General features: G+C 37.5%; 1 protein-coding gene across 2 annotated transcripts in view; it reads right to left on the bottom strand.

Moving 5' to 3' along the window:
• Positions 1-256: 256 nt before the first annotated feature.
• Positions 257-24,530, bottom strand: part of cin (Molybdenum cofactor synthesis protein cinnamon) — a 377,936-nt gene continuing 353,662 nt past the window's right edge. For both annotated transcript variants that reach the window (XM_090403113.1, XM_090403112.1), the window contains one exon: positions 257-673. In XM_090403113.1, the coding sequence (XP_090259239.1) occupies positions 443-673 (231 nt within the window). In that variant the 3' untranslated portion in view covers positions 257-442. The remainder of the gene's footprint in view (positions 674-24,530) is intronic.

Below are 24,530 nucleotides of genomic sequence, written 5' to 3'. Positions count from 1 at the left end.
GATGCAATGGTTTTAGAGGCAATAGATTCCCACTTTGTTATAGTGAGTTTGTTACAGAGGTGTAGTTGGGGGAAGGGGGGTCCACCCCGGGTGGCACTTTGAACCTTTTTGAATTTTTGCAGTTAATTCTAAAATACAGTCTGGAGAACTCAGTTCAAAATATTGTAATACAACTGCAAATTTTCCTCACATTTGCGGTAAGTGTTGCTAGTTGTGAGATTTTAATAGATGATTAAAAAATAGCAAGAAAACTATACAAAAAATGAAGTGTAAATTTTATTACAATGTATTATGTAAACTGTTGCAATACGAAAAACAATAAGCAACACATATTTCATGGCACTTAATTGCTAAAAATTTCAATAACAAAAGCGAAGAAACTGCATAGTAATCATTGTCATGGATCACAAAGTCTGAATTCTTCAATAAACAACATGATTATTTAGAGTCTATCAAAAACTATAACATCAATTTCTTCACCTTTCTTCATCTGTGTTAGTGCTTCACTACAAGGGGGTAACATCATTAAACCATTTGCACTGGTCATGCTTAACAAACGACTACTAATTTGATTACCAGTGCTAATGGCTTCAGGAATTTCTCTGCCATTTGTCCAAGAGAGATGAACACGGTGATATTCAGGTCGGGGATCAAGTTGAACATCACGTGAGAGCTAAAATATGAATAAAAATTATAATTATGAATATATTATTATTATTTATTATTATTATTATTATTATTACGTGACGATAGCCTGTGTAGCTCAGTGGATGTGGCGTTTGCACACCACCGCGCTTGGCCGCACGAAGGAAGAATTCATTTCGAGTCTAGTCGGCGACTAGAGGAAATTTTTCTAAGCCTTTTTTCGACCGGTTCCCGAGTTAGACGATCTCTGGCACGGGCAAGCAGGTTTTTCCTCCCGGAAACTCGGGTTTTTCGTCCTGTAAACTCAAGAAAATCGACCGTAGAACCCACATTATTTCAGACATTAAATATATTGTGTTAGGGTTAGGGACCACGAGATGGCGGCACATTTGAGCCGTCTCTCTTCACTGCGTACCGCTTAATTAGTGATAGCTTTGGGCCATCTGTCTCTGATTGGGTACCAGTGGAGATTGAACTGCCCACTCAATCTCCAAAAGTTAGATAGGGCTAAATGGCCTCGCCTACTCCCGTATATGGGAATAAAAAGGCGTTAGCTGATTTTTTTTTTTTTTATTACGTGACACCTCCAGGGAGTCCAAAGATTCATCGAGGGAGGGCACCCACTCTAAAACTCTCTGACTCCACTACTCGATCCACCAACTACAACGAACCGCAACTACACCAACACCATCTACCACCAACCTCCACCACTAGTATTTTCACACAATCACAAACATCCATGCCCGTGGTGGGATTCGAACCTGCAGCCTTTTGGGTGGAGAGCAGATACGCTAACCACTCGGCCAACCAGGCCGGCAATATAAATAACATCATAGTTTTAACTGCATTCAGTGATATAAAGAGATTTGATTTTGCAAAATAAAAAGAAAAAAAACATTTTTTTTACACAGTAAACTTTGCATTACACTTTCTCAAGACATTTGTTAAAAGAAATGCATTTACATTGAATTCACTCGCTATACCAAAATATCCCAGCCCATATCCTACCTTCTTTGCTATAGTGAATCGTAAAGGTTATTATGACAAGGTATTCCCTTGGCCACTACTGTGACAGTCAACATAATTTCATTCCTCACACACAGGAAGAAACATCTTATAACAGAAGTAGTAAATTTCTCAAGCAACTTTCTCTTAATTATCTGAAGAAAGACATGTGAATCTAGTAGAGGAAATATAATCTTGGATTAAATAATGGCAACAGAGGAAACAGCAATAGCGATGCTTAAGGATCAAAGCTGGATAACTGGGAGACTTCCACATAGCCCTTTAAGAAATGCAGAAAACCAATTAGGGATTCTGACTAATGTCCAATCATCACCATCTTGTGGTGCATTATGTTTAGGTATACTGCACAATGAAAATGAGAAGGATAAATTTATAAGCATTAGACAATAAATTTTAAGAAAGTTCATTGTTATCATATACCAAGAGTATTAAGATATATTTACTGTTCAATGAAAAACAGGACATTATTTAGGTTTTACGAAGAGGCTATGAAGAGGACAGCCATCGTCACCATCATTTTCCTGACATGTACTCTCAGGGGAAAAGTACTGAATACCCAGGAAATCACTGGATACAAATCACTGGATACTATGTGAAAAAAAATTTTTTATCATCATTAACTTCCTATTGACAATTTTCCTCCAAATTAATCTGTTATCTGTCAAGATACCTATATTATCAGATATAATATAATCATCTTGGTCTTTTTTCCAGATTATTCCATCACAGATGGAACATAGCAGGGATGGCCGCATGAGAATACTAGCTTGAGAAATGAGGAGGTGCAAACTACATTAGAATGCCAGGTGGAGTATGAAGTAATAATGGCTCTAAAAATACTGGCAATGCACTGTATACAAATGACAGGAACATCAGGAATAATGGGAATGAGTTTGTGCCATTCATTGACTCAGTCTCTCCAGAGGTGATAGGTACAAAGGGTGGGGGGGGGTCTGAAAAGTTCTGATAAACACCTAGAACAAAAATGTTATTACAGCAACCGACATAACTACAAAAAAAGAACATATCTTAAAATCTGTGCTGCAAGAAAAAGTCAGCAACTGAGATTCATCAAACTTTGTGTCAGACTTGAGACCTTATGTCCCAGCATATTAAACAGTTGCCAGATGGGTAGCCAAGTTTAAAACTGGGCATCCTGAGACAACAGATGTCCCCAGGTCAGGAAGACATTCCACAGCGATCACACCAGCAGACATCGATGCAGTGCATGCCATGATCCTTGATGATAGATGAATACCAGCCAAAAAGATTGCATTCCCTGGATATCCCCAATATCCAGGGAATGAGTTGGCATCTTTATCCACAAATATCTGGACATAAAGCTCTCAGCAAGGTGGTTCCCAAATGTTTGAATGCTGACCAAAAAAAAAAGAACACGTGTTGTCATCTCAAGGAATTTTCCGTCATTTTGAGAAATCAGGGGCGAATTTTTTGGCTTGTATTGTGACTGTTGATGAAACATGCCATCATCACTGTGACCCAGAGATCAAATAACATTCAATGGAATGGAGATACAAAGGTTCCCCATGACCAAAGAAGTTCTGAACCAAAAAGTCATCAGGGAAGGTTCTTGCCATTGTCTTTTGAGATACAGATGGTGTAATCCTTACCAAATTAAAAAAAAGGGAAACTGTTACAGCAGTAATTCATTCAACAGCTCAAGCATATTGAAGGAGGTATAGAAGAAAAAATGCTGTGAGGAAACTGAGCAGAAGTGTGTTGCATTTGCAGAACAATGCACCTGCTCACACTGCTCATGAAACTCAACAGACAATACACAACTTGGGCTTTCAATGTCTGTCTCATCCACCCTGTTCACCAGACCTGGTCCCATCTGACTGTTTCCTATTCTGAAATTTAAAGAAACACTTGAAAGGAACAAAATATAGCATAGATGAAGTCATATCTGCAGCTGAAGAGTGGTTTGTGCAACAAGGGAAAGACTTTTTTTTTAGAGGATCGCAAATGATGCAGCAGTAGTGTATAACACTTTTTGGGGAATATGTAGAATAATGTGTAAGTTACGTGGTTCTACTTCATTTCTTTTATGGTGATTATCACAACTTATCAGTACATCCTTGTATCAGTGAAATTTGATTAACAGAAAAGTATGTTTTAACACTGATAGAAATCAAAGCATATTTTGGTAGGATAGGGAGAGTAAACATGGTGTGGTTCTGGAGTGTTACTCATGATAAGAAGTGAAGTGTGCCCTCTGAGGGTGGAGAATCATGGTGGAAATAATGCTAATAGCTTTGAGAGTATATGTTGTGAGATAGATATTTATAAGCCAAGACATTTAGTGGGATGTATCTATCTATAGACCAGAAAATGTAACTAGTGATGAGCAGGAAATGTTTACACAAATTAGTTTGGCAAGTACAAAGTGAGTGGTGATTATAAAGGTCTTTAAAACTTTAAAACACCGTGTAAAACTAGCTAAACAAAAGTCATGGGAGGACTTTGGCAAGAATATAGAAAATAAATATCAAGAAGGTAGCAAAATATTCTGGAGGTTGTTGAAGAAGCTTAAGAATGGAGGAAAGAGTGCTATAAAAGGAATTAGAGATGATAAAGGTAACATGAAAATGGGAGAAAAAGATATCCTTGAAGTATGGAGTAATTACGTTGAAAAACTGCTAAATGAAACAAGCAGTGATGACAGCACAATGGTAAAAAACACTGACCAGGCATGCAGTCAGGAATATATATTCATACTTGAAGTAGAAAAAGCCATCAAAGGCTTGAAATGTGGAAAGGCAGCAGGAGTAGATGATATTCGACCATAAATGCTGAAGTATGGTGGTATAAGAGTCTCACAGTGGCTGCACTGCATAGTTCAGAAAGCCTGGACAGAGGGACGAATTCCAGATGATTGGAGTAGAGCTCTCATAGTACCCATATATAAAAAGGGAAATAAAATTGCATGTGAGAATTACAGAGGTATTTCCCTACTGAGTGTTCCTGGCAAGATCTATGCAAGTATACTTGAGAAACGGTTGAGAAGAATTTTGGAAGGAAAGTTTGGTGAAGAACAAGCTGGATTCAGGCCAAATAGAGGCCGTCGGGATCAGATCTTCACTTTACGACAAATAGTCGAGAAAGCATGGGAATATAACAAAGATAATGTATTTAAGTTTTGTCGATCTGGAAAAGGCATATGACAAGGTGCCAAGAGAGAAGCTATTCAATACGCTTCAGTTATATGGTGGCAATGGGGCATTATATCAAGCAATACTTTGTCTTTATTTGAGTTGTACGTCAGCAGTTAGAATTGAAGGAAGTACAGGAAGATGGTTTAATGTTAAATCTGGTGTGAGACAAGGATGTACATTATCCCCTCTGTTATTCATTATCTATATGGATCACATTATGAAGGAAAGTGGTATTAAACATGATATCAAAATTGGAGATGTTAATGTCAGCTCTTTGCTTTATGCGGATGATGTTATACTTCTAAATAAATCCGCTACAAGTCTGCAAGATTCTCTGACTAAATTGAATAGCTGTTGTAATAGATATGGTATGAAGGTCAGCAATAAAAAGACAAAGACAATGAAAATAGGCAGAATCATTGAAAATGTCAACTGTGTTGTGAATGGAGAACCTGTGGAACAAGTAAAACATTTCAGCTATTTAGGCACGATTTTTACTGAAGATGGTAAATTAAATATAGAAATAGACAACGGAATCAGCAAAGCTGGTATGGTGGGAAGTCAATTGAATAAATTCATATGGAATAAGAGAGAAATTAGTCAGAACACTAAATTAGTTGTATACAAGACAGTGTGTTTTAACTTATGGATCTGAGAGCTGGGTCAGAAGTAAAACACTTGACCAAAGACTAGAGACCACAGATATGAGAGTCCTGAGAAAGATTATAGGCATGAACAGATGGCATCAATGGCAGTATCATATTAAAAACGAGGATATTAGGAAAGAACTTGACATTGTCAGCATCCAGGAATGCGTTAGCAGAGCTAATCTCAGGTGGTATGGTCACTTAAACAGAATGGGCGAAGAAAGATTAGCAAAACAAGTGTTCTTTGCCAGGTTGGAAGCAAAACGACCCAGAGGAAGACCAAGATATAGGTGGATTGATACGGTACAAAGTGATTTAGACGATAGAAATATAAGATCTGATAATGGAGTGTTGACAAGTAACAGACTGATTTGGAGGAAAATTGATTGTAGATAGGAAATTAATAATGATGTAGTTTTTTCATGTAGTACTATCATATCCTGTACACCCCTTGAGGGTACATGGCAGGAATTTGATGATGATGATGATATATTCCTAAAAGGACTTTAGAGATATGTTTAATGTAGTTCCACTATAAAACTTAATTTTTATTTATGTATGGTTTTATTATTATTATTATTATTATTATTATTATTATTATTATTATTATATGTATGTTAGTACATTGAAATGTATAAAATTTTCTTTTATTTCATTAATTTATATTTTTGTATATATTTTATCTATTATTATTTAAAAGGGATGCTTAAGAGTCAAAGCTGTATAACTGAGAGGAGACTTCCACATAGCCTTTAAAGGAATGCAGAGAACCGACCAGGGCTTCTGACCTGATGTCCAATCCTCACCTTCTCGTGGTGCACCCTATTGAGTATCTACCTGGATACTGAACGAACGAGGATTGGCTGGCAATTTGGGATTTAGCCAACCAAATTCTATTCTTATTGGTTGCCACCAAAATAAAAAAATGATGGTACAACATAACAAAATTTCATGCTGGCTGGGGTGTCGCGCGGTTAAACACCCCCCTCCCCCCCTGTTGTTTTCACCAGGGAACCAGGCCAAACAAAGAAAAGTCAGCTACTGGAACAAATCTGAAAACGCACCGCAAATCAACATCACCAGAGATAAAGATCAGTACTTATAAACATAAGAATTCTAAATGGCAAAGAAATGGAGCTAGATGAGGAATTAGATAAGTACCAGATTGACATAATAGGGGTGACTGAAACAAAAAAGACAAAACTGGTGAGATCTTTTTGAGTGATAAATACAAAATGTTATATTTAAGCAATGACAATCAAGGAAAAGAAGGAGTAGCCATAGTATTCAACACAAAATACGAGGCTAATCTTCTTGAATGGCAGTCAATCTCAAGTAAAGTAATGTGGGCAAATATGAGAATGGGGAACTGGATAATGAGACTTATTTGTACCTATGGTTCCACAGAAGGTTCTCCTAAGGTAGAAGTGGAGGAATTTTTTGATGCTTTAGAAAAAGCCTTATTTTTCACTTGGTCAGACTATAATAAATTTAGTTTAATCGTTTATCCAACTGTGTGCAAACAAAGTTTGCGCCTGAAAGTATCTTCAGGACTGGGGGTAAACTGGTACAATACCAGGCAACTCCTTGCAAAGGTGGAGCAAGCTACCAACACTCCTTCCTCAGTATCTCCCATAATGTAAAGCACATCTCCTTGAGGATATGTATAATGTTATGCATTAAGGGAAGGGCCACTACCCAGACTAGTTTCGACATTTATTGAGGTCTCTTCAGTGGGAGCCGGGCCCAAGTGGAGATACCAGGCAGAAGCATTAGCAAGGTCATCTTCTCCTATAGGAGCTGCCAAATGATGTGCCACCTTTTTATTAAATTACTCTGGATTTAGAGAAAGATGTTGAAAGTTTATTTTTCACTTGATCAGACTATACTGAGATACTGAGGGAGATACTGAGATAGGAGTGTTGGTAGCTTCCTCCATCTTTTTAAGGAGTTGCCTGGTGTTGTACCACTTTACCCCATTCCTGAAGATACTTTCAGGCGCAAACTTGGATAAAGGATTAAACTAAATTTATTATAGTCTGACCAAGTGAAAAATAAACTTTCAACATCTTTCTCTAAATCCAGAGTAATTTAATAAAAAGGTGACATACCGTTTGACAGCTCCTATAGGATGAGATGACCTTGCTAATGCTTCCTCCTGGCATCTCCACTTGCGCCTGGCTGCCACTGAAGAGACCTCAATAAAGGTCGAAACTAGTCCGGGTAGTGGCCCTTCCCTTAATGCATAACATCATACATATCTGCAAAGAGATGAATTTTGCATTATGGGAGATACAGAGATAAGAATGTTGGTAGCTTGCTCCACCTTTGCAAGGAGTTGCCTAGTGTTGTACCACTTTACCACAGTCCTGAAGATACTTTAAGGTGCAAACTTTGTTTGCACACACTAGGATAAAGGATTAAACTAAATTTATTATTAATTTAGAAAAAGCAACTGACACAATAAAAAAGGAAAAGTTGGTCCTTGTTGAGGATCTAAATAGCAGAGTAGGAAATGATTGTGAGACATACAAAAATATTTTGGGAAAATTTGGAGAAATGAGCAAAGCTAATAATAATTTGCAAATGTCTGTTGGAATTCTGCTCAGGACATGGACTGTTTATTACTAACACCATGTTCCAACATAAAAATGTGTGCAAATTCACATGGAGAAAAGAGGCAAGGAATAAGAAAAGTCTCGTTGACTATGTTATTGTTGATGGTGATGTTTTTTTTACCGGTGCAGGGAACCAGAGTGTACAGAGGATTTGAAATTGGAAGTGATCAATTTAGTCTTGAGAAGGATAAAACTGAATTTCATACTGAAAAGAAAAACATGTAAGAAAGTTTTAAAAGAAATAAAAGTTGAGCTCTCAGATGTGAACTACTGTAGACTAAAATACACAAAAGATTATTGAGGAAAAAAATGAAAGAGTTTGAGAACAGGAATCAAACCTTGGAGATTCAGTGGCAAGCCTTGAAGAAAGCCCTGATTGATTCAGCTAGAGAGGCATGTGGTGAAGTTGTCTGCAAGGATAGAAAAATCAGAACTCCATGGTGGACACAGGAAGTTAAAGAGGCAGTGAAGGAAATGAAGAAAGCATATCAAAAGTTATTGGCAAATAAGTCAGCTTGTGCTCTTAGAGAATACAGAGACAAATGCCAGATGCTAAACATTGTGTAAAACTAGCTAAGTCATGGGAGGACTTTGGCAAGAATATAGAATATGAATATCAAGAAGGTAGCAAAATATTCTGGAGGTTGTTGAAGAAGCTTAGGAATGGAGGAAAGAGTGCTGTAAAAGGAGTTAGAGATGATAAAGGTAACATGAAAACGGAAGAAAAAAAAGATATCCTTGAAATATGGAGTAATTACTTTGAAAAACTGCTAAATGAAACAAGCAGTGATGACAGCACAGTGGTAAAAAAACACTGACCAGGCATGCAGTCAGGAACACATATTCATACTTGAAGTAGAAAAAGCCATCAAAGGCTTGAAATGTGGAAAGGCAGCAGGAGTAGATGATATTCAACCAGAAATGCTCAAGTATGGTGGTATATAAATTCTTACAGTGGCTGCACTGCATAGTTCAGAAAGCCTGGACAGAAGGACGAATTCCCGATGATTGGAGTAGAGCTCTCATAGTACGCATATATAAAAAGGGAAATAAAACTGAATGTGAGAAATACACAGGTATTTCCCTACTGAGTGTTCCTGGCAAGATCTATGCAAGTATACTTGAGAAACGGTTGAGAAGAATTATGGAAGAAAAGCTGGGTGAAGAACAAGCTGGATTCAGGTGAAATAGAGGCTGTCAGGATCAGATCTAACCGCCCACCACTACAAGTATTTTTTGTCTGTAAATTGAGTGTTCTGAAGGGCTGATTTGTCTATAGGCGAGATGAAAAAACCGAGTTTCCGGAAGAAAAAACCCTGCTACCTCCATATGAGATCGACTAACTCACTTCAAATGAAAAAGTCCATATAAAGATTCCTCCCATCACGATGGGAATCGAACCTGGGCCTTTTCTAATCGAAGTGCACAGCATACTGTCATTCTGCTAATTGTGCTGCGAAGGCTAATAATTTGGTAATAATTATTTTCTGTGCAATAGAATTGCAAATTATTCAACACATTTTCTTTGATTATTTTGATCTTTTCATGATCGCCACTTAAACTTCTTCAGTCCATCAGGAAGTTGAGATTTTTCTATCTTTACAGACTACTTGCCTCTTCATATTCTGCTGCTCAATCTCTAAAGTTTGATATTTATTTTTAAACTTTTTTACTAAAGGCTTGAATTATTTTTAAAATGACTGTATGTTTTTTTCTTCTCCATATAATACTCATTTTTTTTCTATTTTAAATCTACTGAATATCCTTATATCTTGAATGAATCTCAGAAATCAATATCAACTACATTAATGCATGTTATAGCAAACTACTATACTAAAATGATGCATTATCACAAACTATCGAAAAGTGATGGCCTGAGTCCCATAGAACCAAAATGCAATATTACAAACAGCAAAAGCTGAAACCCTTTGCCACAGTGGACTGAATATTTTAGCAAATGAATTCACAAACAGGAGACAAAGAAAATGATGAGGAAAATAAAAGCAAAATAAGGAAAATGTAACAAAAGCAAATTGAAGAAAACGAAACAGAAAAACTTTTAATTGTGGGGAGAAAAAAAAGGAAATTGTATGAAAAAGAACAAAAGAAATATTGGGAAATCACATAGTGAGAACAGAATACAAAGTATTGGCAGGAATCATAAATAAAGCACAGAGAATAACATGAAAAAGCACAATTTTTTCATGTTATTCTGCAGACAATTCATAAGTTATGAGGGTGGTCTGAAACGTTCTTAACCTAACAATGAAAAAACAAATTTATAATTTCAAAATTATTTTTATTTTTCACCATAATCTCCCTTAAGTCTAATACAGATCTGCAAAATACCCCTTTACAGCTGCAATCACATTATGATTCAATGAAAAGCACTGACCAGCGAGGAAGAGTTTTAGTTTTCGGAAGAGATAGAAGTCAGCTCTCAGGGGACCCTGCAACCCCTAGAGAGCGCATCCATGGGTGGCGGATAGGGGAGCCCACCATATGTGTGTGTGTGTGTGTGTGTGTGTGTGTGTGTGTGTATATATATATATATGGTGGGGTGGTCCGAATATACTGAATAAGGACTTGTGGACCAACAGGGCCATAAGGGACAATCATCTTGATTTTAAGGGAAGCGGAACTCCCATGGACCTCTAGCTAGATATATCCTCTCCTTCTTCTACTTTGAGGAAGACCCACTTACTTTAATCTTTCCTATAAGGCCTTATCAGCCAACTCTTCTTACTTTATGACCCTTGTGCTATTAGAGAACTCGAGGGCCATGGGGTCTTTTCATTTCTGGCCTTACAACTATGCCCTCTCTATAAACCTTACTATATTTCTTCTATAATCTACCCTTTCCCCTTCAATATACCCTATTCCTCCTATGGGTTTAAATTCGGAAGAAGGCAAGTTCAGAAGCCTTAAGGTAGCAGCCCTACCACTGAACTATTCCATCGTCAGGCTAGTCCCCTGACATGGAGAACATAACCATACTTGTAAGCTGACAGAAAAAGATAATCGGATTGAATCTATGGGAAATGACCCTGGAATGGAAAAGAGAAAACGAAAATGGAAACGACAAAATATAATACACATAGCAAACTGGAATGCAAGAGGAATAGCATATAAAGAAATAGAATTAGACCAGTTATTAAATGAAAGAAATTTTAAAATAGCAGTAATCACTGAAACAAAAAAGAAATTAAAAGGAACTATGAGAACTGAAAATTTTAATGTGATATACAGTGGAGTCGACAGAGACCAAAGAGCACAAGCAGGAGTCATGGTTTGGATTCATGACTCCCTTTCAAAACAGTTAAAACATTATAAATTATGGAATGAAAGAATAATAGAAGCTAGAATAAAAATAGATAGAGGCTATTTAACAATAATTGGTTTATATGCTCCTGAAGAAGGAAGAGAACAGGATAATATTGATTTTTATAATCAGCTACAAAACATATATAATAAAATAAATAAAAATGATTACATAATTTTAGCAGGAGACTTAAATGCAAGAATTGGAAACACGAAAATTAATAATAATATAGGAATGCATGGAGAACACACTCTAAACAGAAATGGTATAAAATTGATCGACTTTGTAGTTTATAATAACCTAAAAATAATGAATTCCTTCTATAAACATAAAGACATACATAAATATACTTGGGCAGCAAGAGGATGGAAATCAATATTAGATTACTTCATATTAAATGAAAAGATATCAAAATTTTCACTAGATGTTAGAGTTCACAGAGGATATGAAATAAGCAGTGACCACTTCCTTGTTAAAATAAAATTAAGATTACCACCTAAATGGCTACAAATAACAAGAACAGAAAGAAAAATTGAAACATTTGTTCATAAAACTAGACAATTGAATGACACAACTGTATAATGGCTATATGAACAAAGAATTAACCAGTATCTAGATAAAATAAAACAAAATGAAGAAATAGAAATAGAATGGCTTAATATAAAAACGATACTAAATAATAACGATAAAAACGATACTAAAATAATCAAATACAAATAAGATTAAATCACAAGCTATCATATACAAGAGAGATAAACCAAGGGGTCCGACAGGGATGTCCCCTCTCAGCAACTCTTTTTAATATCTACTTAAATGAAATAATAATAAAATGGAGTAAAAATTTACATCAAGGAATTAAACTTTCACCAACAGTTAACTTAAACACTCTCCTCTTTGCAGACGACCAAATAATAATTACAAATTCTGAAGATAACTTACAGAAAGCTATTTTAAATCTAAATGAGATATCCAAAGATTATGGTATGATAATATCAACAGAAAAATCAAAAACTATGGCCTTGAAAGGACAAGATCCAGCAAGAACTAAAATAGTATTAGATAACAAGATCTTAGAACAGGTGAATTCATTTAACTACCTAGGATGTATGATCACTTATGAAAATGAAAAAGATATAAACATAAAAATTGCAAAATATTTAAAAATAACAGGAGTAATTAACTCTATATTTAAACCAAACCTAGTTCAAAAACAAACCAGGCTAAAAGTATACAATACATTAGCCCTACCGGTCTTAATAAAACAAAAAGACAAACAAAGATTAACAGCAGCAGAAATGAAGTTTATGAGAAAAACTGCAAAGTATACCCTATTTGATCACAAAAGAAACAAAGATATTATGAAAGAATTAAACCAAGAACCAGTAATTGAAAAAATTAAAAATTATAAACATAAATGGATGGAACACGTTCAAAGAATGAAAACAGAAAGATTACCAAAACAAGCCTTAAAGTACAAGCCATTAGGAAAAAGAAATTCAGGACGTCCTCTTAAACGATTCAACGATGACTTCTAAGGCCGGAACAGGCCATACTAGGCCTAAATCCTTTATACGTATGATGATGATGATAGAAGTCAGAGGGAATCTTGGGAATAGGGTGGATGTTTCAACAATTCATAGTGCAGATCCCTTAATTTTCCCATTGCTTAAACACCTTTCTGGGAAGGTGCATTGTCCTGATGAAAGATGATTTTTTTCTTCTGCAAACTGGATCTTTGTTCACGAATTTTTTCATATAGTCTAGTTAAAAGATCGGAATAATATTCCCTGCTTATGGTTTTACTCTTTTCAAGATAATTAACAAACCAAATGTCTTTAGCATCCCAAAATACCGATGCCATGACCTTTTCTGCTGATGGAACAGACTTTGTCTTCTTTGGGGCTGAACAACTGGCTTTTCTCCACTGTTGGGATTCTAGTGTCAAATGGTGAATCCAAGTCTCACCCATAATAATAAATCTACGCACAAAATCAGTTTTATTCTTGTTAAAACGCTCCAAGCACTGTTCAGAGATTTTCATGCGTGCATTTTTGATCTGTTGTGAGCAAGCGCGGCACCCATCTTGCGCAAAGCTTTTTCATTTGCAATTATACATGCAAAATGTATCCTACACGTTCTTTTGAAATGCCTATCGTCTCAGCAATTTCACGCAATCTGACTTGCCAGTCATCCAATACCATATCGTGTACTTGATCAATGATTTCTGTTGTTACACTTTTTGGATGTCCTTCACGTGGATCATCTTCAAGGCTGGTACGGCCACATTCAAACTCGGCAGCCCATTTCTTAATTATCTAAAACAAAGGAGAAGAGTGCCCATAAACTTTTATGAACTTCAAATGAATTTCTTTTGGCATTAAACCTTCTTTTACGAAGAATTTAATAACTGCACAATACAATTTTATCCATTTCAAGGGATACAGACAACATTTTTTGCTTCAGACAGCTGTATAAAACAAACTACTTGATAGAATAATATGCAATTTCACATGGATGCTTATGACAGATTATCTACTTAGAAAAAAAAATCTTACTGATAGTGCTGCTATCTCGGGTCGAGAAGTTTTCAGACCACCCTCAAATAGCCAAACACTTGCCTTTTTAAATAAAAATTTTAATTTCCCAAGAAAATAAGTACAAAAATTAAACTACAACTTTACCTAATAATTTATATGTGATCTGTTCCTAATAAGTTCATGAATTCTCTAATGTATGGACTCTATCAATGTAGAACACAATTTTCTTATTTCTGCATCTTCAAGCCATACTTTATAATGGATTGTATTAAGTTATCCTTTGTATCACAATTTAATTTTCCAAGTCTCTTTTCACTATGGCCCACATTTTTTATCGAGTTAATGTCATGAGAGTTAGCTGGCCACTGAAGCAATTGGATGTGCATTCCTGGATACTGACAATGTCAAGTTCTTTCCTAATATCCTTGTTGTTAATATATTGCCATTGATGTCATCTGTTTACACCTCTAATCTTTCTCAGGACTCTCATATCTCCGGTTTCTAGTCTTTGGTCAAGTGTTTTACTTCTGACCTAGCTCTCAGATCCATAAAGTGTATTTCAGGTCGTGAGTGTGATATTTTTGTCAAACTTCAGAATGAAGAAAATAGCAATATGACAAGAAATGGTGAGGTTGTACCAGAGAACTGTGAGGGTGTGAATGTAGAAAGTGTGAATGATTGTATTAATTCAGAGAAAATTAATGGTTTTACAGAGAATAAAAAAGATGCGATAGATGCAACGAGTGAGATCGCGTTGTTGAGCGGAGTGATACAAAGGGCAAAGGGACAGCTAGAGTCGACAAAAGTCGACTGAGTGTACCAGCCAATAATAAAAAGTATGATAGGAAAAATAGGTGTACGAGTGTGAACGTAAACAAAATGCTGTATGGAGACTCGTTAATACTAGGTGTGTTAGTAGAGGATTTGACAAAATCGTACCAACCTGGTGTGACCATAAAGGATGTAACTGAGTCTATTAGAGAGCAAAAGGAAAGGGTGAAAGAATTAATTTTTGTGGCAGGTACGGATGATTTGAAAGGAGATAAAATGGAAATGATAGAGGACCTGAATGAATTGTTTGAGGTAGCAAAAGAAAAGAGTGAGAGAGTTAGGATGATTAGTCTTTTGCTGCGGTATGACAGTGAAGTGTTTAAAAGGAGGTCCATAATTGCAAATGACTTTATGCGTGGGTTATGTATGACGAGTGGAGTGGAATTTGTGGATGTGTGGAGTGAGCTCGATGGGCGAAAGGATCTATATAAGATGGATGGCTTGCATTTGAGTGGATTCAGTGTAAGGAGACTTGAAAAAGTGTTGCTGAATGTATGTAGTGGATGTGCAAAATCAGGGAAACTAGATTTATTAGGGGTGGGGGGAGTAGATATACAGACCTTAGGGAGGCAGTTGAATGTATGAATGAGTATAATATGCCCGAGCGAATAAGGAAACAAATCAGAATGGGATAGTTAATATAAGGCATCAAGGTAGGGATGGGGCTAATGGGGTTCTTAAATTCATGTACACTAATGCTAGGAGTATTAGGAACAAGAAGGAAGAGTTTTCGGTCATGGTTGGCACTTCCAGACCACAGGTTATTGGCATTAGTGAATCATGGCTGACCGTAGATGATATAGCTAGTGGGATTGAATGTGATGGGTATAGTGTGTTCAGGAATGACAGGGAGAATAAAATGGGGGGAGGAGTATTGTTGATTATAACTGATATTATAGCTGATGAGCTGCAGCCAAGGAGAATAGAAGTTGAATTGCAGGATAGAGAAAAGAGCACATTTGAGGCCATTTGGTGTGAGACTGAGGCTAGCAGAACAAAATATACAATTGGGTGCTGCTATAGATCAGGTGATGGAAAAGATGGTGGAGACAGTATGCACAAGCAAATAGAAGAAATGAGTGAAAGCAGGGTAATTATTATGGGATTTTTCAACTATGTTCGCATTGATTGAAGTGAGGAGAGGACACACGGGAGAAATTGGATTTTATGCGGTTATTAAGGGATAACTATCTGCAACAGCATGTAATGGAAAATACTAGGGGTCAGAGAGTGAGTGCTTGACCTAGTAATTACATCTGAGAATTTGGCTGTAACAAATATGACCACATTGCCACCAATTGGTGAGAGTGATCATAGGGTGTTGACTTGGGAGGTGGCTAAAGGTGTGGAATTTACAATTAAGACAGAGTACATGTGGAATTATTGGGCTGGAAAGTATGACAAGCTTAGGAGTTTGATTAGTTCAGTACCATGGTGTGTACAACTGCAAGGACTAGAAGTTGACAGTGCATGGGAGGCAGTTAAGAAGTGTTTGCATGAAGCAATGGCTGACTGTATACATAGAGTCTGAATAATAAATCAAGTAGGGGTTAAATGGATGAATAACACCATTAAGCTTGAGCTTCAAAAAAAGAAACAAGTATGGAGGGAATTTAAGGAGAAAGGTGACCGGCAGGCACATGAACGGTATAAAGCGCAGGCCAGAAGGGTAACGAGTGTGGTAAGAAAAGCAAAAAAGGATTACGAAAGAACATTGGCCATGCATGCTAAAGAGAATCCTAAACAGTTTTTTCGATGTGTTGCAAAGGTAAAAGGAAAAATGTATATTGCAGAATGATGTTAAAGAATGCCGATGGTAGGGAGGTAACTGAATCAGTTGATACAGTTGAGTTACTGAGTGAGTACTTTGCAAGAATATATCATCCAGGTGGTGACATTGCAGAAATGAATGAACCAGTAGATTCTACGGGAATTATGGTGAATGAAGTGGAGGTGAGTAGTCTATTGCATAACCTCAATGTCAATACATCTGTGGGATTGGATGGTATACCAGCTCGTGTCGTACAAGAAGCGGCTAAAGAATTGTCAGTACCCTTGACCATTTTGTTTAATTTGATTCTCGGGTCGGGGTTAGTCCCGAGGGGGGGGGGAGGGGAAAATAGTTCCACTGACTACATAAAGGTGGTTCCAAGACTGCTGTTGTAAATTACCGACCGATTAGCATATCAGGAATCGTTGTCAAGGTCCTAGAGAAATTAGTCAAGAAAAGAATACAGGATTGGATAGATGAAAATGGGATATTGTATGGGGGAAAACATGGTTTTGTGAAGGGTAGATCATACCTCAGTAACTTGCTCAGGTTTTATAACACAGTGACGGCTGAACTGGATAAGGGTAATGGGTTTACAATGATTCTACTGGACCTTGCTAAGGCCTTTGACAGGATACCACATGGAACCCTAATCAGTAAACTGGAGCAGATAAAGATGGATATAGGGTTGGTGAGGTGGATAGGAGGGTGGTTGATGGAGGGATACCAGAGAGTAGTTTATTCAGGAGTTGAGTCCAAAAGACAGCTTGTGACTGGTGGTGTGCCGCAGGGCTCTGTTCTTGGACAACTACTTTTCAATTTGTTCATCAATGATATAGGAAAGAATCTGAGAGGAAGTGTTCACTTGTTTGCTGATGATGATGATGATGCAAAGTTGGGTAGAGCAATTGTGAGTGCACAGGATGTCAAAATTTTACAGGATGATTTGGATAGTTTTGAGGACTGGGCTAGGAAAAATGTTTGTCAATTTAATGTGGCAAAGTGTAAGGTTATGGATTTTGGGGTGAAAAGAATAGTAGCAGTATATCACATTGGTGAAACCGTCCTCCAGGAGATTGAAGAGGCCAGGGATTTGGGAGTGTTGATGGATAGGGAATTGAAGTTTAGGGGGACACATTGCAAAAGTGGCTAAATCAGCTCATCAAATCACTCGGCTTCTGAAAAATACTTTAACATGCAGAGACAAACAAGTTATTGTTCCTCTGTATTGAGCCTTCATAAGATCCCATCTGGACTACTGCGCTCAGTTATGGGCGCCAGGGTTTCTTCGTGATGGGGAGGAAGTGGAGAGGATCCAGAGACGGGTGACCAAGTTGATAGCAGGTCTGAGGAATGAACCTTACGAGAATAGGTTGAAGATTTGTGGGTTGCAAAAATTGGTCGATAGGCAGAAAAGGGGTGATACGATTGAGACATTCAAATTACTGAAGGGTTTCTATAAGATTAATCCAGAAGATATTGTTGAAAATAAGACTGATGGTGGGAGGACTAGGGGCCATGCATGGAAGCTGGGCAAGAATGGGGTTAACAAAGATATTAGAGCCAGGTTTTTTACTTGGAGAGTGGTGAATGAGTGGAATAAGCTGCCAGTCTGTTGCGGGAGCTACAACCGTGAATGAGTTCAAGGCAAGGTATGATAGATACTGTGTGAACGTCAAATAGTTGTTCTTGACATGATGTTAGGGCTTCCGACGATGAGTCTGTTGACTTCTTGGAGTTGCTCGGAATAATAATAATAATAATAAGTTAAAATTGATTTGAACACTGTCATGTATACAGTTAATTTAGTGTTCCAACTAATTTCTCTCTTATTCCATATGAAGTGAGAGTATTAGAGTGCAAAAACAGAGGGTGAAAGAATTAATAATTGTGGCGGGTACAAATGAATTGAAAGGTGATACATTTTTTATGAGAGAGGACTTGAAAGTATTGTTAAAGGTAGCGAAAGAAAAGAGTGACACAGTTAGAATGGTGAGTCCGTTACCGCGGTATGACAGAGAGGAGTTTAGAAGGAGGGCCATAATCGCAAATGACATTATGCGCTAACCTTATGCGGACGGTGTGGTGTGAAATTCGTGGACGTGTGGAATGAGTTTGATGGGCGAAAGGACTTATACAAGATGGATGGCCTGCATTTGAATGGACTTGGTGTGCGGAGACTGGAAAAAGTGTTGCTGAATGAAGTGAAAACGGATGTGCAGAACCAGGGAAACTAGAACTACCAAAGAGGAGGGGAAGTGGATATCCAGACATCAGTGAGACAGTTGAGTGTAAAAATGTATATAATGTACCTGAGCCAGCATTAAGGACAAAAAATGGGAATGGGACATTTAGAATAACGCAACAAGATAGGGGTGGGACAAAGGGATCACTGCAATTCATGTATATTAATGCCAGGAGTATTAGGAACAAGAAGGAAGAATTTTTGGCCTTGATTGGCTCTTCCTGGCCACAGGTTATTGGCATTAGTGAAACATGGCTGACGGAAGATGATATAGTTAGTGGGATAGAATGTGTAGGTTATAGTATGTTTAGGAGGGACAGAGAGAATAAAATTGGGGAGGGGTGTTATTGATGATAGCTGATGAACTGCAGCCAAGGAGAATTGAAGTATTGCAGGATAATGAAAGGAGCTCATTTGAGCCTATTTGGTGTGAGATTGACACTGGCAGAATAAAATATACAGTTGGGTGCTGCTATAGACCAGGTGATGGAATAGATGGTGGAGATGGTATGCATAAACAAATAGATGAAATGAGTGGAAGGAGGGTAATTATTATGGGGGATTTCAACTATGGTAAGACTGATTGGAAGGAGGAGAGGACACATGTGAGGAAGGAAATGGATTTTATTCAATTATTAAGGGATAACTATCTGAGACAGCATGTAATTGAAAACACTGGGGGGGGGGGGGTGAGAGTGCTTGAACTGGTAATTGCATCTCAAAATTTGACTGTAATGAATATGACCATGTTGCCACCTATTGGTGAGAGTGATCATAAGGTCTTGACCTGGGAGGTGGCTAAATGTGTGCAATTTGTGATTAAGACAGGGTTTATGTGGAATTACCATGCTGGCAAGTATGACAAGCTTAGGAGATTGCTTGGATCAGTGCCATGTCATGTACAACTGCAATGGCTGGATGTCGATAGAGCATGGGAAGTGGTCAAAGAGCATTTACAGGAGGTAATGGCTGATTGTATACCTAAGGTCCGAATAGTGAAACAAGTAGGGGTTAAATGGATGAATAACACCATTAAGCTTGAGCTGCAAAAAAAGAAACAACTGTGGAGGGAATTTAAAGAAAGGGGTGACCTGCAGGCACACGAACGGTATAAAGTGCAGGCCAGAAGGGTAACGAGTGTGGTAAAAACAGCAAAAGTCGATTATGAAAGGAAACTAGCTATGCAAGCAAAAGAGAATCCCAAACAGTTCTTTCAATATGCTGCAAGCAAGAAAAAAACTGTACATGGCAAAATGATTTTAAGGAATGACGATGGTAAAGAGTTCACTGAACCAGTCGATATAGAGGAGTTACTGAGCGCACACTTTGCAAAAGTATATCATCCAAGTGGTGACGTTGAAAAAATGAAGGAACCATTAGTTTATATGGGAATTATGATGAATGAAGTGGAGGTGAATAGTCTATTACAGAACCTTAATGTGAATACATCTGTGGGATTGGATGGTATACTGGCACAGGTCTTGCATGAAGCGGCTAAGGAATTATCAGTGCCCTTGACCATGTTGTTTAATCTGAGTCTCGGGTCTGGCTTAGTCTCGAAGGTGTGGAAAGAGGGGAAAATAGTTTCACTGCATAAAGGAGGATCCAAGACTACGGTTGCAAATTACCGACCGATCGGCATATCAGGAGTCGTTGTCAAGGTCTTGGAGAAAGTAGTCAAGGGAAAAATACAGGAATGGATTGATGAAAATGAGATACTGTACAGAGGACAGCATGGCTTTGTGAAGGGTAGATCATGCCTCAGTAACTTGCTCAAGTTTTATAACAAGGTGACGGCTGAACTGGATAAGGGAAATGGGTTTACAGTGATACTGCTGGACCTTGCAAAGGCGTTTGACAGGATACCACATGGAATTCTAATCCGTAAACTACAACATTTGGGAATGGATATAGGGTTGGTGAGATGGATAGCTGCGTGGTTGATGGAGAGATATCAAAGAGTAGTTTATTCAGGAGTAGAGTCCAAAAGACAGCCTGTGACTACTGGTGTGCCACAGGGTTCTGTTCTTGGACCACTGCTGTTTAATCTGTTCATTAACGATATAGGGAAGGGTCTAAGTGGGACAGTTCATTTGTTTGCTGATGATGCAAAGTTGGGTAGGGCGAGAGTGAATGCAGAAGATGTCAAAGTCTTGCAAGATGACTTAGATCGATTGGAGTTCTGGACTAAGGAGAATGGATGTCAATTTAATGTGACAAAATGTAAGGTTATGCATTTCGGAGTGAAAAGATTAACAGCAGTATACCACATTGGTGGAACTGTACTCCAAGAGATTGATGAGGCCAGGGACTTGGGAGTGTTGGTGGATAGGGAGATGAAGTTTAGGGGCACATTGTGAAAGTAGCTAAATCAGCTCATCAACTCACTTGGTTGTTGAAAAATACCTTGACGAGCAGAGACAAGCAAGTTATTGTACCTCTGTACCGAACCCTGATAAGACCTCACCTCGACTACTGTGCCCAGATTTGGTCACCTCGGTTCCTTCTTGATGGGGAGGAGGTGGAGAGGATCCAGAAGCGAGTGACTAAGATGATAGCAGGTCTATGGAATGAACTATATGAGAACAGGTTGAAGATTTGTGGGTTGCAGAAACTAGTTGATAGGCGGAAAAGGGGAGATACGATTGAGACATTCAAATTGCTAAAAGGATTCTACACGATTAATTCAGAGGATATTTTTGAGGTCAGGACTGGTGGTGGGAGAACTAGGGGACACCCATGGAAGCTGGGCAAGAGCGTGGTTAGCAGGGGTGTTAGAGCTAGGTTCTTTACTTTTAGAGTGGTAAATGAGTGGAATAAGCTGCCAGAGTCTGTTGTGGGTGCTATGACAGTGAGCGAGTTCAAGACAAGGTATGATAGATACTGTGAGAATGTTGAACAGTTGTGTGAACATGATGTTTAGGGCCTCCCTTGATGAGTCTAAGGACTCCCTGGAGTAGCCCGTAGTAATAATAATAATAATAATAATTTATTCAATTGACTTATTCCGATACCAGGATTGCTGATTCTGTTGTTGTCTATTTCTATATTTAATTTACCATCTCCATTAAAAATCATGCCTAAGTAACTGAAATGTTTTACTTGTTCCAAAAGTTCTCCATTCTCAACACACATGACATTTTCAATGATTCTGCCTATATTCATTGTCTTTGTCTTTTTATTGCTGACCTTCATACCATATCTATTACAACAGTTATTCAATTTAGTCAGGGAATCTTGCAAACTTGTAGCAGATCTATTTAGAAGTATAACATCGTCTGCATAAAGCAAAGAGCTGATATTAACATCTCCAATTTTGATATCAGGTTTAATACCACTTTCCTGTATAATGTGATCCATATAGATAATGAATAACAGAGGGGATAACGTACATTATTGTATCACACCAGATTTAACATCAAACCACCATCCTGTGTTTCCTTCAGTTCTAACTGCTGACTTACAACTCAAATAAAGACTAAGTATTGCTTGATATAATACCCCACTGACAACATATAACTGTAGCATATTGAATAGCTTCTCTCTTGGCACCTTGTCATATGCTTTTTCCATATCTACAAAACTTAAATACAGATCTTTGTTATATTCCATTGATTTCTCAACTATTTGTCATAAAGTGAACATTTGATCCTGACAGCCTCTATTTGAGCTGAATCCAGCTTGTTCTTCACCAAGCTTTTCTTCCACAATTCTTCTCAACCATTTCTCAAGTATACTTGCATTTATCTTACTAGGAACACTCAGTAGGGAAATACCTCTGTAATTCTCGCATTCAGTTTTATTTCTCTTTTTATATATGGGTACTATGACAGCTCTACTCCAATCATCAGGAATATCCCTCTGTCCAGGCCTTCTGAACTATGCAGTGCAACCACTGTAAGACTTTTATACCACTATACTTCAGCATTTCTGGTCGAATATCATCTCCTGCTGCCTTTCCAGATTTCAAGCCTTTAATGCCTTTTTCTACCTCAAGTATAAATATGTACTCCTGACTGTATGCCTGTTGAGTGTTTTTTACAAATGTGCTATCACTGCTTGTTTCATTTAGGAATTTTTCGAAGCAATTACTCCATACTTCAAAGATATCTTTTCCTCCTGTTTTCATGACACCTTTATCATCTCTAACTCTTTTACAGAACTCTTTCCTCCATTTCTAAGCTTCTTCAACAACCTCCAGAAAATTTTGCCACCTTCTTGATATTTATTTTCTATGTTCTTGCCAAATTCCTACCATGACTTCTGTTTAGCTAGTTTTACATAGCTTTCTTACATCTGTCTCTGTATTCTCTAAGTGAACAAGCTGACATATTTGCCAGGAACTTTTGATATGCTTTCTTCTTTTCCTTCACTGCCTCTAACTTCCTGTGTCCACCATGGAGGTCTGATTTTTCTATCCTAGCAGGCAACCTCACCACATGCCTCTCTGGCTGAATCAATCAGGGTTTTCTTCAAGGCTTGCCACTGAATCTCCAAGGTTTGGCTACTGCTCTCAAATTCTTTCATTCTTCAATAATCTTTGTGTATTTTAGTCTATAGTTCACATCTGAGAGAGCTGCTCAACTTTTATTCGCTTTAAAACTTTCTTACATATTCTTCTTTTCGATATGAAATTCAATTTTATCCTGTTCTAGACTAAATAGTGATCACTTTCAATTTCAAATCCTCTGTACACTCTGGTGTCCTGCACCAGGGAGAAAACATCACTATCAACAATAACATAGTCAATTAGACTTTTCTTATTCCTTGCCTCTTCTCTCCATGTGAATTTATGCACATTTTTATGTTGGAAAATGATGTTAGCAATAACCAGTCCATGTCCTGAGCAGAAATCCAAAAGGTATATGCCATTATTATTAACTTTGCTCTTTTCCCCAAATTTTCCCAAATCGTTTTTGTATATCTGACAATCATTTCCTACTCTACTATTTAGATCCCCAACAAGAATAAACTTTTCCTTTTTAATTGTGTCAGCTGCTTTCTCTAAAGCCTCAAAAAATTCCTCCACTTCTGCCTTAGTAGAACCTTCTGTGGGACAATAGGCACAAATAAGTCTCATTGTCCAGTTCCCCATTCTGATATTTGCCCACACCACTCTACTCGAGACTGCCTGCCATTCAAGAAGATTAGCCTCGTATTTAGTGTTGAATACTATGGCTACTCCTTCTTTTCCTTGATTGTCATTGCCTGAATATAGCATTTTGTATTTATTGCTCAGAAAGATCTCACCAGTTTTTGTGTTTTTTGTTTCAGTCACCGCTATACTGTCGATCTGGTACTTATGTAATTCCTCAGCTAGCCCCATTTCTTTGCGGCTTCTTGTTCGGTTTTTGTATGTTGACAGTACCGATCTTTAACTCTCGTGATGTTGAGTTGGGGTGTGTTTTTAAATTTGTTCCAGTAATAGCACTAAAACATAACACAAAATTAATAAAGAATGTTTATTTAGTGAATAGCTTATATTTACATTTTATACATGACGAGTAAGTGAAACAATTCAAATTGTAATAGACAAAGTATCTAAAGTTCTGATTTTATTATTATTATTATTATTCGTGACACCTCCAAGGAGCCCAAAGACTCATTGCAGGAGGACACCTACTGTACAACTCTCTGTCTCCACCACTATACTACCAATCATCTACATCAATGCCATCTACTGCCCACCATTACCACAACTAGTATTTTTTG

This window comes from Typopeltis vanoorti, chromosome 13 (assembly GCF_054136105.1).
Source record: "Typopeltis vanoorti isolate ZY-2024b chromosome 13, IOZ_Tvanoo_1.0, whole genome shotgun sequence".
Classification (NCBI taxonomy): domain Eukaryota; kingdom Metazoa; phylum Arthropoda; class Arachnida; order Uropygi; family Thelyphonidae; genus Typopeltis; species Typopeltis vanoorti.
This window is presented reverse-complemented; position numbering and strand designations above follow the sequence as displayed.